The sequence below is a fragment of the Neopsephotus bourkii genome, unplaced genomic scaffold (assembly GCF_033783945.1).
Source record: "Neopsephotus bourkii isolate Nb327-2 ecotype Australia unplaced genomic scaffold, CSIRO-AGI_Nbou_v1 NB_659, whole genome shotgun sequence".
In the NCBI taxonomy this organism is placed as follows: Eukaryota; Metazoa; Chordata; class Aves; order Psittaciformes; family Psittacidae; genus Neopsephotus; species Neopsephotus bourkii.
In genome coordinates this window covers 6,520,765-6,534,709 of record NW_026901158.1, presented here as the reverse complement: position 1 = coordinate 6,534,709, position 13,945 = coordinate 6,520,765, and the positions used below count along the sequence as shown (strand labels likewise).

Here is a 13,945-nt window from a genome sequence, read left to right as displayed (position 1 = left end):
TAATTATCTGCTAGCTGCCTTTCCTTTAAGTGCAAGAATGCAAACAGGATCTTTAAACTGGCCAGCTTTTAGGAGGATTTGGTGTTCCAGCCCCAGCCTTTTGCTATATTGTGTATATGAGGGGCTGTACATGTACAAGAAGTTTCTCCCAGGCAGGGTCTTGGGTTGCCAAGTTCCAGCCTAGAGCAAATTATTACAGCTGACTTCTTAAAACAGGGAGAGAAGGGTTTACAATGGAAATATTGAGGCTGGCTGAAGGAACACAAGCAACAGCACTTGAGCCTGTAGATGGGCTGACCTCTTGCAAGTGACTCCTAAAGTGATAATGGTCACTAAGGCACTGATGGGTGCTTACCTTCAAGGTCTGCATTTCCTGCCTGTCCCGTTTCAGAGCAATGTCGTGGTTTCTCTCCTTGTCATTTGGATGGGGAGTCACCATCAGGTGTGTTTTGTTCTAAGGTTCCCTCTTTGAGAGGTGCTGCCCCGGGCAGGGGGATGCAGCACTGCACTCCTGCCTGACTTTACAGGCACGTATCCCTGATGCAGGCTTTGTGCTTGGAGTTTTGCTAAATCCCTGAGTAGACAGAATGAGTCTCAGTGGTTTTTCCTTCTGTGTTTCATGGAGAGTCATTTCAGGCATGTTTCCAAGAGGAGAAATGGAGCAATCCTGAGCTCCTCCTAAAACACTACTTACCTGTATGGGCTAAATCGCATGGACTGCTCTGAGCTCAGTGAAATCCTGACCTTCCCCACCTTATTCTCCTGCAAGTGTTGTGAGGGTGATGGAGCTCCAAGCCCCCACTTCTCCCTGCAATGTAAAGAGCTTATTATCGAACTGGAGTGGAAAATCCCTCTCAGCTTGTGAATCATAGCACAGAAACAGATTGAGGCTGTGGAGGGCTGAGGGAAGAGACAGCAGGGTTTTTTCCATCCCGTCTGAGAACAACTGGAGTCCTGAATTGAGGGAAAGGAGAACATTTTGAGGCTCTGTCTGGCCTTTTCCTCTTTGACTGCTGGAAACACAGTCGGCACTTTGGGAGGGAAAGGTTATGGCTTGGCTGCGTGCGGTGCTCAATAGCTCCTGTGACTCACTTGGAGATCTCTCTACCACGCTGCATTGGATGTCTCTGACATGGGAAGGGAAAGAGGAGAAAAGACTGGAATGGGGATGACATGTTGGGAAGCTAACGGAGCACTTCCATAGCCAGATGAGCGTGTTTCAGAGCAAGTGCTGATAAATGTTCTGTGCTTGAGTAATTACCTGGCGCCTGTCTCGTGCTATTGGGCAGGCGCTTCTGATGAGGTCAGTGCAGCCCTTCCTGCTGTGCTGTGTGATATCACTGCCCAGCGCTTTCCCTGGATGGGGCTGGGAATGTCATTGATGGAGTCTGGCGCATGGATGGAGGGATAAGATGGTTAAATAGTTTTCCCACTTGTGTTGTCTGGTACAAGGTGTCTGCATCCGAAGTGTTGCTCTGGATAGAGAAGTGTGTGTGGGAAATGGCCTTCTGCCTGTTCAGCAAGGATTGGGACCGCCTTGGCAATGATTTAGATATAGGAAGTTCTTTACTGTGTTAGGGTGGTGAGGCACTGGAATGGGTTGCCCAGGGAAGCTGTGAATGCTCCATCCCTGGCAGTGTTCAAGGCCAGGTTGGACAAAGCCTTGGGTGAGATGGTTTAGTGTGAAGTGTCCCTGCCCATGGCAGGGGGATTGGAACTTGATGATCTTAAGGTCCTTTCCAACCCAAAACATTCTATATATGATTTGATTCTATATATGATTCTATGATTTATGGGCAGAGGCAGGCTGCCAGCCAGCAGCACCCTGCTTGTCCCCATCCACTTAAAGGGAAGGGGCCATCTTTCATCCTGCTCATCCCAAAATCAGGATGTGAATGACAGTCGCAGTGCAAGGCAGTGATGATTCAGTGCAGTCACTGCAATTCTGGCTTTGTGAATGCCACCAAAATAACTGTGGTACAATTTTAGCTGTGCAGCAGGGCCCCATCCCCATAATTGAGGTGTCTGCATGGTTAGAGCAGTGCAAGCACTGAAAGGATCTGTCCACCTAGCAATGAAAGGCAGCACCCTCCATGGATTAATCCTGCACTACCACCACAGTGCTGCGCAACAGGAAACCGAACCCCTGCATCCCACATGCAACTAGTGGCGGTGCATTAATTCTTCAGGAATGTTGGGTTTGCAGGGCGGCGGGAGGAGGGGAAGGGATGTTCTTAAAAAAGAAGAATTTCTTGGGAACCATTAATAACCACAAGCATTTGGGATCTCAGCTCTGCTTTTCTTCTGGAGAAGGGGGGGAAGAGCACAAACCACCCAAACATCGTGCTCAGTCAGGAAGGCAGCACTGACTCAGCAGCTGGCAAAGCTCCCTCTGGATGAGCCCCATGGCTGCCCGCAGCACCTCGGCAGAGCCTTGCTTAAGATCCCCTATGCAAGCACAGTGCCCTTCGGTTAGCTTGCAGAGTGATGTGAGCCCAAGCACATGGCTCAATTTGGGCACCCATAAAAGCAAAAGAGATATAGGAAAACAGTATTCTGTTGCCAACATGTCGAGACCTCAAGGCCGTGATGTGATGTGCGTCTGAATTCTCTGGTGGACAGGGTAGCAATTGCTTGTCTACACCAGCAGCAAGTTTAATGGGGAGATTTAGGGTGACCATCATCCCCAACGATCAGCACTGCCTGTGGGATGTCTATGTGCTGTGTCGTATGGTAGAGCTGCAGCAAACCCCTTGCCCCTGGTGCAGATGGGGTCTACCGAGTGGTCCACAGTGCGCTCCAAGTTGGGCCTTTCTCCTCCTATATAGTAAAGCTGTAATTCCACATCTTTTTGTCTCTTATAAATGAAAGAACCCAAATACATTGACTATGAGGAGTGTCTGAGGGTTATTTTTAGAGGAAGAAAACCTCTGGCACTGAGTGGGCTGAGTTCACTAAGAGGCAGTGGAAGCACTGAGTAACACAAGAGGAGTGGGGATGGAATGAACATGTATCCCAGTTGGAAAAGACCCTGGGTGGAAGGATGAGCAGCCTCCAGCTCTCCTCCACACACTGTGGTGCATAGTCAGGAGCCCTAGGTTCAATCCCAGCCTGAGATGTGGTGGTATCCTGCAGGCAGCCTTCTTCCACCAGCAGATGTGTTTCTAAGCGCATCCCCAGTCTAGACTGCTTCATCTTCTGCATGAGCAGTTTGTCTTGGAGCCCAGCTCCTTTGCTAGAGAAACAATCCCTGCCAAATCAATCAGCGAATAGGGGAGAGAGAGAGAGGTGATTGGGAACGCTGATAAAATATGAAGTGCTTATTTCCAGTCCTCCTTGTGGCAGAAAAGGCTGCTCAAGCTGATAGTCTGTGATAAATGGAGGAACACACAATGTGTTTGAATGTCTCTTAATGAATGAGTCATATTAATAAAAAAAGAGAGAATCACATGCTTTGTATAATTCATGGGAAAAGTTTCAGCCTCGCTCACACAGTTGGATCAGTGGGGTTTTTTTTGCTAATTTAACCAGAACTATCCCCAAAGGGAAATCATCTTGCAGCAGAAAGGCTAAGAATCCGAGAGCTCTATTTGTGTAAAACAAAGTTGGTTTTAAAGAGCAGTAGCTGAAAGGGTGATTGAGATAAACGTGCTGCAAAGGGTGTAAGGATGCGTTGTGGAAATACATGCAGGTATTTTTACAAGTGATAGGGTATGAGATCCCTCTATTTTTTCACACCCCTTCAGCTTTCTTTCCAAGGTCTGACATTGCTCAAGTCTGAGCTGCCTCCTGCAGAGATTGCATCTGCAATGTCTCTATAGAAAAGCTGTGTTCATCAAGCTGGAATATTGACATTGCCATATGTATTGTGCTGCTGCTTTGCTCAGAATCGAGCTGTGGACAAGGGTTTGTCTCTGATAGGTGTTGTACAGACCCAGAATAAACATCTGTGTCTATTGCGGAACTCGTATTACAAGACTGGCTTCCCACCAACACCTCTGCTCCTGCCAGAATTATGAGAGGTTTTTCTTTCTAGACTGGTTGAAACCCAGATGTGTCCAAATTTAACATGATAAGCCTGCCTTGGAGAAGAAATAACCAAAATGCTGGGGTTTTTTCCTCCATGAAACCCTCCAGATTTGCTTTAGGCAGTATTTCAAGCTGGGTTTTAGTTTAGGTCCTGTCTCCCTCTCTGTGCAGGATGGAAAGGTGAGGAAGGGTTGGTGTATCTTTTGAAGATGAGATCTCTTCCCCTTCCCTTCTCCTGAGCAGGGGATTTTCATTCTAGTGTTGTAGCTGCTCAGTCCCTCCATGCTGGTGCTTTCCAGATGTACAAGGCTAAACAGTACTGTGGCAATGGCCTTGCATATGAAATGTGCCTCATCTTCCTCTGGGAAGAAAACAAGACAGGTTCTCTTATCTGCAGGGCTAACGTCACTGCTCAGAACTCAGTGCCAACATGGGGAGAAGCTTTTGATGTGTTTTCTGCACTCCCTTTTAAGTTGGCTTTTACCACATGCATTAGCATCTGAGAAAGAATGTTCTCCCTTCAGTCCTTGCAGTGTTTTGCGCAGTGCAGGATGCTCACCCCTGAAACACAGCCTTGTGCGGGATAAAGGAGAACTGTACTATTAATGGGGTACAGAACATGGGAGGCAGAAATACATCGGAGAGACTCCAAGTATAGATGGGTCAGTCCATTAGTGCACTAGAATATGAGCTGAATTGTGTCCTGAGTAATTTGCTTCTAGGGGAATGATAATGGGAATACTCTGCTATCTGGGCAAGTCGATTCAGTAGGCATTCAGAAGGAAGCGAGTGATTTCCCACATCAACAGCACCAGTTCCTGCACTGATTATGCTTCCCTCCAAGCCCTCTCCCAGCAGGTTCAGCCTTGCTCAGGTTGTGAGATCTAAAGGCACAAGCTCCCAGGAGCAGTGCTGCAGGCAGGGGGAAGTGCGAGGAGGGTCACGATGCGGGAGAGGCAGAGATATGAGCTGGCTGATCTCAGCAGCAAGAGGAAACAGCGAGCTTTCTCCTGTCCTCAGGGCCCAATGCATTTCCCTTTCAGACAACTCAGCTTAATTTTCCATTTGCAATTTGAAGCTCCAAAAGTGAAGAAAAAAGAGAGGTCCCTTTTGCGCCAGGAAGTTTCCCAGCAGCAGCTTAGAATAAATCCTATAATCATTTGGTGGGATCAGTCATCGTTCCTAATGCTACCGTGGGAAACTGAGAAGGGTTAAACTTTTATGTGGCTGCTATTAGCTGCTTCGCAGAGCTGTTCAGGCTGGTTAGCAATTCAGCTGTTTGGCTGGAGACGAGAGCGAGTGTCTGCTTCTGCCCCGTTTCTCCTTGATCTCTGGTTTTGCTTTGTGTGATAACAGGGTGTGTGTGTTCTCTGCCATCAGTTTGCAGAGCAGAGCAGGCAAGAGGCCAGAGAGGCAAGAAGCAGAGTGCTAGGAGCAGTAGCTCGCTGCAGGAGGCTGTCAGCTTTGCTGATCTTGTGAGGTGTTCATGCAATGGGAGGGCAGGAGCAGAGAAGTGCCAGGAAAAGGAAACCTTCCTGCCTTGAGGAGAACTTCCCTCTGCTCCCTATGGAATTCGCTAAGGATGCTATTAAAGGGCACGATGCAAAGGTCCACACAGGCTCTGTGTGATCAGTTTAACTCTTCCCTGCACCAAGGGTGAAAACGAAGATGTCTCTGGTGAGCATAGGGACTGTACAAGCATTGCCTCCAGACAGACTCCTGGCAGCTCACTGCATGGTGCTTCGTTGATAGACATCCCTTACTCTCCATGTCTCGGAGCCTTACGATGGAATTGGGACTGCATCCATCATCTGTAAGTAGCTGGGCCCTGATCCAGTCTCATTCTTCTCTGGCTGCCTCTCCGGATGTGCATTTTTCTCCCTGTGTTTCAGTATTGCTCTCCCCAGGCAAAGCCAGTTGTCTGACATGGGCCTCTTGCTCGAGAGCTTGAGTTGGGTGATAGAGGCATGTGTAAGGGGCAGGAGAAATGAGTCACTGGGAAGGCACAGTACACATCCCATCCAATCCAGCTACCCAGGAACCGTGTGAGAATGGAGAGGGTTGGAAGGGACCTTAAAGACAGAAGGTGGTCTTGCAGTTGTGTTCATTCAGCTACCCCAGTTCTCTTTCACCTTGGCTTGCTTCTGGTTTATCTATGTCACACTCTTGCCTTATGCAATTGCTGTAGTGCCTGGCACCTTTTAGACACTCATCCCGCAGGCACCTTATTGCTTTTGCTCTCTAGAAGAATAAGAAAAGCCCGAAAGGCAACTTAAACCAAAGCGAAGCGATAGGGGACTCCTGAATTACGTGCTGCTCTTTCTGTGCTGTTCCAGCCAGATGCCTTTCCCTTAGCTCCATGTTCCCACTCCAGCACAGGCATTAACTCTCTCCTCATTTTGGCTAGCTCCAGCTTATTGTGAACAGTCCTCGTTTTTTGAGATGTGTTTTACTCAAGTGGCCAAGTGCAATTGCAGCTGCTGTTAGCAGGAAGGTGGAAAAGGTCACCTCAACTCTGGTACACAGGGAATGCAGCACAGGCAGTGGTATCTTCTCTTTCACTTCTTCATTTAGGGGTAAATGGGAATGGGTCTTGATGGAGAAGACATTAAGCACTTGAATTCATCTTTGCCAAACCCTGTTAGCTGTTGCTGCATCAGTTGCATTGGATTCATGTTTTGATACTTAACTTCCTAACTAAAGAGAATTAAGGAACTAAGGGGGTTTTATTAATAAAGTTTGGATTCTGGAGCACAAGGCTTAAAACCTCACATAACCATGTGTCTATTTGCACAGCTGGATAACTGCATTATACACGGGGCCCTGAGCTGGCACAATGGCAGGTTACGTGTTGTATATACTGCTGAAGTGAGGGTCAGCTGTACCAATAAGGGTTGTTACTACAGTAATACCGTGTTACCAGCCATGAGCACTTTGCAGAGGGGTCAGATGAAGTGTCCCAGGCTATAGAGACTGGAAATCTCAGCGCAGGCTGCAGTGCCGGGTAGCAGCAGAGTGTGATACGGTGTTAAAGCCCATCCATGTGTTGTCTCAGTGTGGGGCATCAGCTATTCTGTGCTGTGCAGCCTCTTACACTGTAAGACAATCTTTTACTTGTCACCTTTACTACAGATAGAATTAACTACAGAAAGCACATGTTGTGATTAATTTGATGTCCTGGCAAATCAGTATTGCAGACAGACGTACTTGAGGCTTTGTTTATTCCTCCCCTGACTCCTTTCTATGGTACCAAATCTGTCTGCATGACTTTGTTTAAAAGATTGCTTCTATCCTAATTAATTTGCTGCTTATGAGAATCATTGAATCATATGGGCTAATATGGTAATGGGAGGGTTGGTAGTATTAGAGTTTATTCATCAGTTATGTCTGTGGTTTAAGTGAGTTTCCTCTGTGCAAACTCTTATCCTGGGCATGAGATTTAGGGTAGGGACCTCTTGAGGGGTTTGTTACTAAATCACACACTTGATGACTCCTGAAAACTGTGCTAGAGATCATGAGCTTCCCATTCCTCCTCGGGGCCAGTAACACACTGCAGAGCCTGAGCAGCTCTGCCTGGCAATCCTTCTGCAGGAGGCTCTGCTTGGGGTGATGGTGCATGTGAGGTCCTACAGTGGTGATCCCAGTGGGAAGGGAGCGGAACCAGAGCGTGGTACCCACTCAGTGCAATGCACCCATCCTCCGCTGCCCACCACACAGTTGGAGAGCTCAGGCTGCCTTCCAAATGTCCTTCAGCCTGCTGCTCTGGATCTGTCTCTCCCCTGGATGCAATGAAAGCTCATCTTCTATAACAAGCTACTTGGATATAAATCCTCTGGGAGACACTTAATTAACAGTTATTCTTGTTAGACATGTTTGGCTTGGGGGAAAAGAAGCTTTGAGGAGTTATTAGGAGTTGCAAATGGCTTTCCAGAAAGCTGAATTCTCCAGTCCATTGAAAAAAATGAATAAATAAATGAACAAATTCAAGCTCAGTACATTACTGAGTATTTTTTCCTAACCTGTTTCACATCAGTGCATAGCTGGGTGCCTGATATCTCCACTTTCTTCTCACCCTCTGCCAAGACCCCCCACTATTCTGACATGTATGAGTTGACCTCTCCTGTATTACATATTTAAGAATATCCAACACTGACACCAATTCTATTACATTTATCACATGCCACTTCAGAATACAAAGTGATGGGATGCAACTAAGTTGTAATTCATGTAGAAGCCTACAGTACCAAGAGCTATACATCCTCAGCCAACGTATATTGCAACACTCAATGTTCTTCCCTTGCTAAGGTGTTAACACGTTACTTGCGTGCTAGCACATAGCAGGAAACTCCAAAGCTGAGAGACAGTTGTGTTACCCCTGTGTTACAGCATGGGTTCAGGAAGGTGGAAACACAGCTGTGGTCATGGGAATGTCATCCACAGCAGAAAGATGTGAAGGCTCTGTCCCTAGTCTATGGAAATACATGCTTCTGCAGATGTTACTGTGTGTGGTGTTTTATCCCTTTATAGTAACAGCATAATTTGAAGGGACACAGGAGCATCATCTTGTTAGAGAACCATCATTAATTTCTGTTTTTGTTCTTCTAGGGCCCACCAGGTCTGCCGGGCTTACCAGGACCACCTGGCAAGAGAGGTTCTCGAGTAAGTGGTATTAAATTCCTATCCATTTGCACTTGAACCTGTGTGTCCTACTGTTCCAAGGGCTGTTGTATGCTCCTGTGGCTGAGTAATGATTGCTTCAAGCCCTGCTGTTGAGGTCTGGCCTTCCTCCTTTCTCTCATTCCCTGCTCAAGGTTTTCAGGAGGCCGCACTGGTGATTTGCAGCCTCCCTGAGCTAAGGTTTGGCATTGAAACGGCTGGGGATGAGTGTTTCCAAATGGCTGTCAGAAGAATGAGCTCTGTCTGTCTCATTTTGTTTCCAGTATCCATTCCTTCTTGCAAACCCAGTGCTGAACATGAGCTTTGGCTGCTTTTTGTTCTGTCCTTCACTCCTCCCAGCTTCCCAAAGTGCCTGCTTCGAGGTCCTTCACCGTTGCTATGACTTCACAAGCGGGACCATGGTCTAGGACCAAGGACTCAGCACATAGGGATGAGCTTTTGTGTTCCTCAGATTGAGACCTGCTTTCTGTCTGCTTTCCAAGCTCTAGAGCAAAATCTCTTAGCTATTCAACAAGATTCATTACAAACTCCTCAATTTCTTCCTCCCCACATTAACTTCTGAGGCAGAGCTTTGAGAATTAAGTGTTATGCTGAGGCCACATCTGGTGCTGAGTGCTGTAACTAGCTGTGAGCAAAGCTTTCTGCATTGATCTAGCTGCAAAAGTAGTCTCCAAAGCTGGGCAACATGCCTGACCTGGATGCAGTTAACTGTTGGCATCTCATTCATGTTAGCATGGTGCTGTCCCACAAGGTATGGTCATGGAGTCCATTTCCTGAGCGCTGAACTGATGTGGGTCAGGAATCAAAAGATGCAAGTGTCTGAGGCTGGAAGAAGGGAATATTTGGATCCATGATCGAGGCAGCATCCTGGCCTGGCAGCAGCAGGAGATTTCCTCACACATACTTGGCTAAAACTCAACCCCATGTAATGTCTTTAAAGAACAACCGAGAGGCTAAAAGCTGGAGGGCTGTGCATTCCCTGAGGACACGTGTCACAGTCCTGTGAGATCTTGCAGTAACCAGTAAAGATAAATGCACCTTCTGTCTATAACAGTGAAAGCTCTGCAGGAGCCCCTGCAGCCTGGGTATGGATATCAATAGACCCAAGCACTGATTTAGGCCATAAGTGTAAGGCAAGCACCAAGCTCATGTGTTTTATAGACAGGATAATGGCAGTGTTCAAGGCCAGGATGGTCAGGACTTGGAGCAAGCTGCTCTAGTGGAAGGTGTCCCTGCCCATGGCAGGGGTCTGGACCTGGATGAGCTTTCAGGTCCCTTCCAACCTGAACCATTCTATGATTAGATAAATCCTACAGTGAAACACCAGGATGACTGGTCATGCAGCTCTGATGTCTTATGAGCTGCAACCGCATCAGCAAATTGGCCAGTTCTCAAGTAGTCCCCATTAAGCTGAAGGTTGATCATGTCTCACTCACGAGAGGTGTTTGGTGTTACTTCTTGCAGTCCTGTGGTGTACAAACTACTCTCCATGTCAGGAGACCCCAGCTGCATCCCCCTTGTGAACGATCAAATTGCATCTCTACATCCAAATTCCACTACCAAAACTTGCCTTGTTCTGACTTTCTGTGTTATTCCCCAGCTGTGGCACGCTCCATCCTATATTTAAGATGATCTTCTAAAAGACAATAAGCAACAGAGCATTTTGGAGCTCAGCCCCTGCCAGAGGTGCTGAGAATCATCCTAGGAAAGAGTTCCCAGTTAGGAAGCGCTCAGCACAGCTGAGCCTGGCTTGGCTTGGACCTCTGCAAAGAGGCTGTGCTAATTTTGGGAAGGGGCAGAAGGGTCAATCTGTGAATGTCTGGCCTGGAGCACTGGAGACAACTGCTGCCTGCATCCATTGTTTTGACTTTGCAACGTGTTTCTTCTAGTATTTTTCTTTCCTGTGGCTCTTTGGGCTTTAAGTGTTTTATTGCAGAGAAAAGCTGCCAGAAACTAAGACAAGCTTAGGGGAATTCTTGCATCTTTTGCTTTCAGTGTGCATGAGGCACTTGAAAATAGATGCAGGGGTTATGTTCTACCTCTGCCCAACCTGATCCTCAGACAAACCAGTTGCAGAGCTCTTACACCATGGGTAACCTATGAGGTGTCCCATGAGGCTCCAAGCCCAAGAGTGGAGCTCCTTAGGGGAGATGGATATTACGTGCAACCTTGCAGTGCTGGATGCCAGGGGAAAGGATGGATTGTTTCTTGTCACCAATGCAGTGAATGATCTAAAGCATGAGGTGCAGTGGCTCTCATAGCTTGCACAATTTCTACATTATTAATGCTTATATAATTAGTTGGCTCATGTGAAAACCTAGTAGCAGCCTCTGACTCCTGACCTTCTGTAGCTGTGAAGCCCATAAAGTTGCTCTGTTGCTGATGTAGTGCAATATTTCCACTCCTTTGAATTCTGTACTGTCTCTGGTTTGTTTCCCTTTCTCCCCTCATGCTGGTCAGAGTAAAATGAAAGCCCTGATGAGCTTCTGCTTTGAGGTTGTGGTTGGTGGCAGTTGGTAAGCCAAGCTGGCTGATCCCATGGTTCTTTCTCTGTGTTTCCAGCAGATAAATAGATAAACCAGCAGATCAACTAGACTTGACTGAGCAGTCTGTGTTGCTCATCCATGTAAGCAATGCCTCCTGGCTTGCAGTAACACACGCCAGTCTTTGTAGTAGCATGAAGGAGGTTGTGTCCAGGACACATCTCCCATTCGAGTGCATTCCAAGGCAGTAGATAGTGCAGTCTTCTTGAAAATGGCCATTTCTTAATTTTGAAAAACCAGTCCCCTGTTTAGAAGCATTGAATTAATTTTACACTCAGCACCAGCGATCCATGGAGTTGGATTCAGACTATACCAGTGCTCTGCTCTCTGCAACTAGGAAGGTAAAGGTACATAACAAATGAAAACTGGGTGTTTCTTCTTATTGCCTAAGGGACTCCAAGGAGAAGGTGTAAATATGTTGTGATTCTGATGATGGGAAATGATGGCTAATGAGTTTCTCAGGAGCTCTGCAAACCTGTATAGATACTGCTGTATTGGCCATATGCTTTACAGCAGTTTTCCTCTCCATATCCAGCTAGGATTGCTTTCAGCTTTTATGTCTGTATTAAAGAATCAGAGTGATAAGCAAGAGATCTGCCCACACCACTTCTCCTCTAGTAAATGCACCTTGGCAGGCGTCTGTGTAAGATCTGAGATGCATCTTGTAGGGGAGGGCAGTTCCAGCAATGAAGGGTTTCCCCAGTATATGGCATGTAGTGGGACAGCTTTCGCATGGCTTTGTGTGTGAGTGGTGGCACTTGGGTACGAGCACAACAGTTCCATGTAAAGGATGTGTGTTGCACTCCAACCCTCATATTCTATGATTCTATGACCTTTACATTGCAAAGGTTGAATGGGGAGGCAGTGACAGAGGCTGGGTTTTGCTCACAGAACTGTGCTAACAAGCTCGACAAGGAACTGTCAGCAAAGGGCTCCCAATGGAGCAATAACTTCTGCACCATTATGGCTTGTCCCTGCCTCGCCCAGGACTCGGTTAGCTTCATCCCCATGCTGTCTGCATGAGAGGCTTTTGCCACCACATCCATATTGATCCCAACCTGTGACTCATTCCAGTGTAGTTAGACCAGCAAACTAGTCTGTACCAAAGTGCTGTGAACCATCACACTTGGTCTTGAAATCTGCCTTCCAGATGAGCTCTATGGCAATCCTGGCTGTCTGTTCCCCTTCTACATGGAGGAGACAGCAAGCTGACACATGACAGACAGGAATCTGGTGGTTGTCTTCAATGCCAGGGCAGCAATAATGGGAAGGTCAGACTTTTCAAAACACTTTAATTTAGGAAGCCAGGTCCCATTGGAAGTTGATCTCCATCTGTAATAGGTGAGAAAACTGAGGTATAAGGGAAGTGTTTTACCCATGGCCACACAACAGGTCAGAGGCAGAACTGGGAATAAAAAGCCTGGCATGCTGTAATTGCTCATATTTAACCTCTCTGATATAATACAGGAGAAATCCAAATGGATAAGTGAATAGAATATGGATGCGCTTCCTGATGCTTCGGGAATCTCTTACCATCCTGCTGTGAACCTTAGCAGCCTGAAAGGCTGCAGGGTCCCGGTGTAACACATCCGTGTTACATTTGACCTGTGGTTGCAAAAAATCTCCCTTTCCTTCAAAATGCAGGGCTTCCCTCCTAAAACAAGCAAGAGCTTCTCTCAGCGGCAGAGGTTCCCCGGTACCCTCATTCCACGAGGAAGACTTTCCGATTTCTGAATAGAAGTGTTTAAAGAAACAGTTTGCTTGGCTTCACCTCAAATATTTAGCTCGTTTTTTTCAGCAAGCCAGAGGTCAGAGTGGGATCTGTAGGTCAGGAGTAGAGAAAGCTGCTTTACACAGAGAAAACCCCAAGACACAGTGAGTTTTGAATGAGTCGTCATTGCTCCGACCAAAGCTTTCCAGCATTTAGCAGGAGTTTGGAGGATTTTCCCCCCCTCCCTGTGAATGCTGGAGGGATGGAGGGTGCTGTGCACAGTTACACTTTTGTTAATACTTGAGGGCTGTGAACCATTACGCATAAAAGAGCTTCTGTGAGCAGGGTCCCATCTCCAGGCACGTCACCGAGATGAACTGGGTGGCACAGTGCGGTTCTCAAGTAGCATCATTCACGTAGAAGACATTCCATGGAGATGGGAACCCCCTCCCCTCACTTGCAGAACACATTCAGGGATTGTTCTGGTCTCTGTGCTGTCCCATGGTAAAATTTTCCATGGAATTTCTGGTGCAAGGCTTGGAAGATCTCAGATGCAAGCTGGCATTGGCAGTAGATGGGATTGTTTCAGCAGTTATGAAGGGACACAAAGCAGGTAGCTAAACAGGCACAGATACAAATAGTAATATATGTTGTGGGATTTTGTTATTCAGTGGGGTCAGCGTTTTCCCATCCTCTGAGTGGAAAAGAGGAATGAAACCAATGCATTGATGATAACTGTATTTGGGAGAATCCTAATTTTTAGATAGGAATGGGAAATTGAATTTAATTCAGGATAACATGGGTAAAATCTAGCACTACAAAGCCATTAGCTCTCGAGTTGCTTCTCCATGAGAAGGCTGTTTCTGGGAGCAGTGGTTGGAGATGGGTAATTCTGGGTGCAGTAGAAGAGGAATGAACATTGACTGGGTTTAATAAACCAAGGGATGACAGCTTGGGGGCACAGTGACTGTTACTGGGGCTTCCA

General features: G+C 46.9%; 1 protein-coding gene across 1 annotated transcript in view; it reads left to right on the top strand.

Moving 5' to 3' along the window:
- The window catches only part of COL27A1 (collagen type XXVII alpha 1 chain), a 163,869-nt gene that overhangs the window by 27,830 nt on the left and 122,094 nt on the right, over window positions 1-13,945 (top strand). The window contains exon 5 of the mRNA XM_061352908.1: window positions 8,635-8,688. Within this exon, the coding sequence (XP_061208892.1) occupies window positions 8,635-8,688 (54 nt within the window). The remainder of the gene's footprint in view (window positions 1-8,634; window positions 8,689-13,945) is intronic.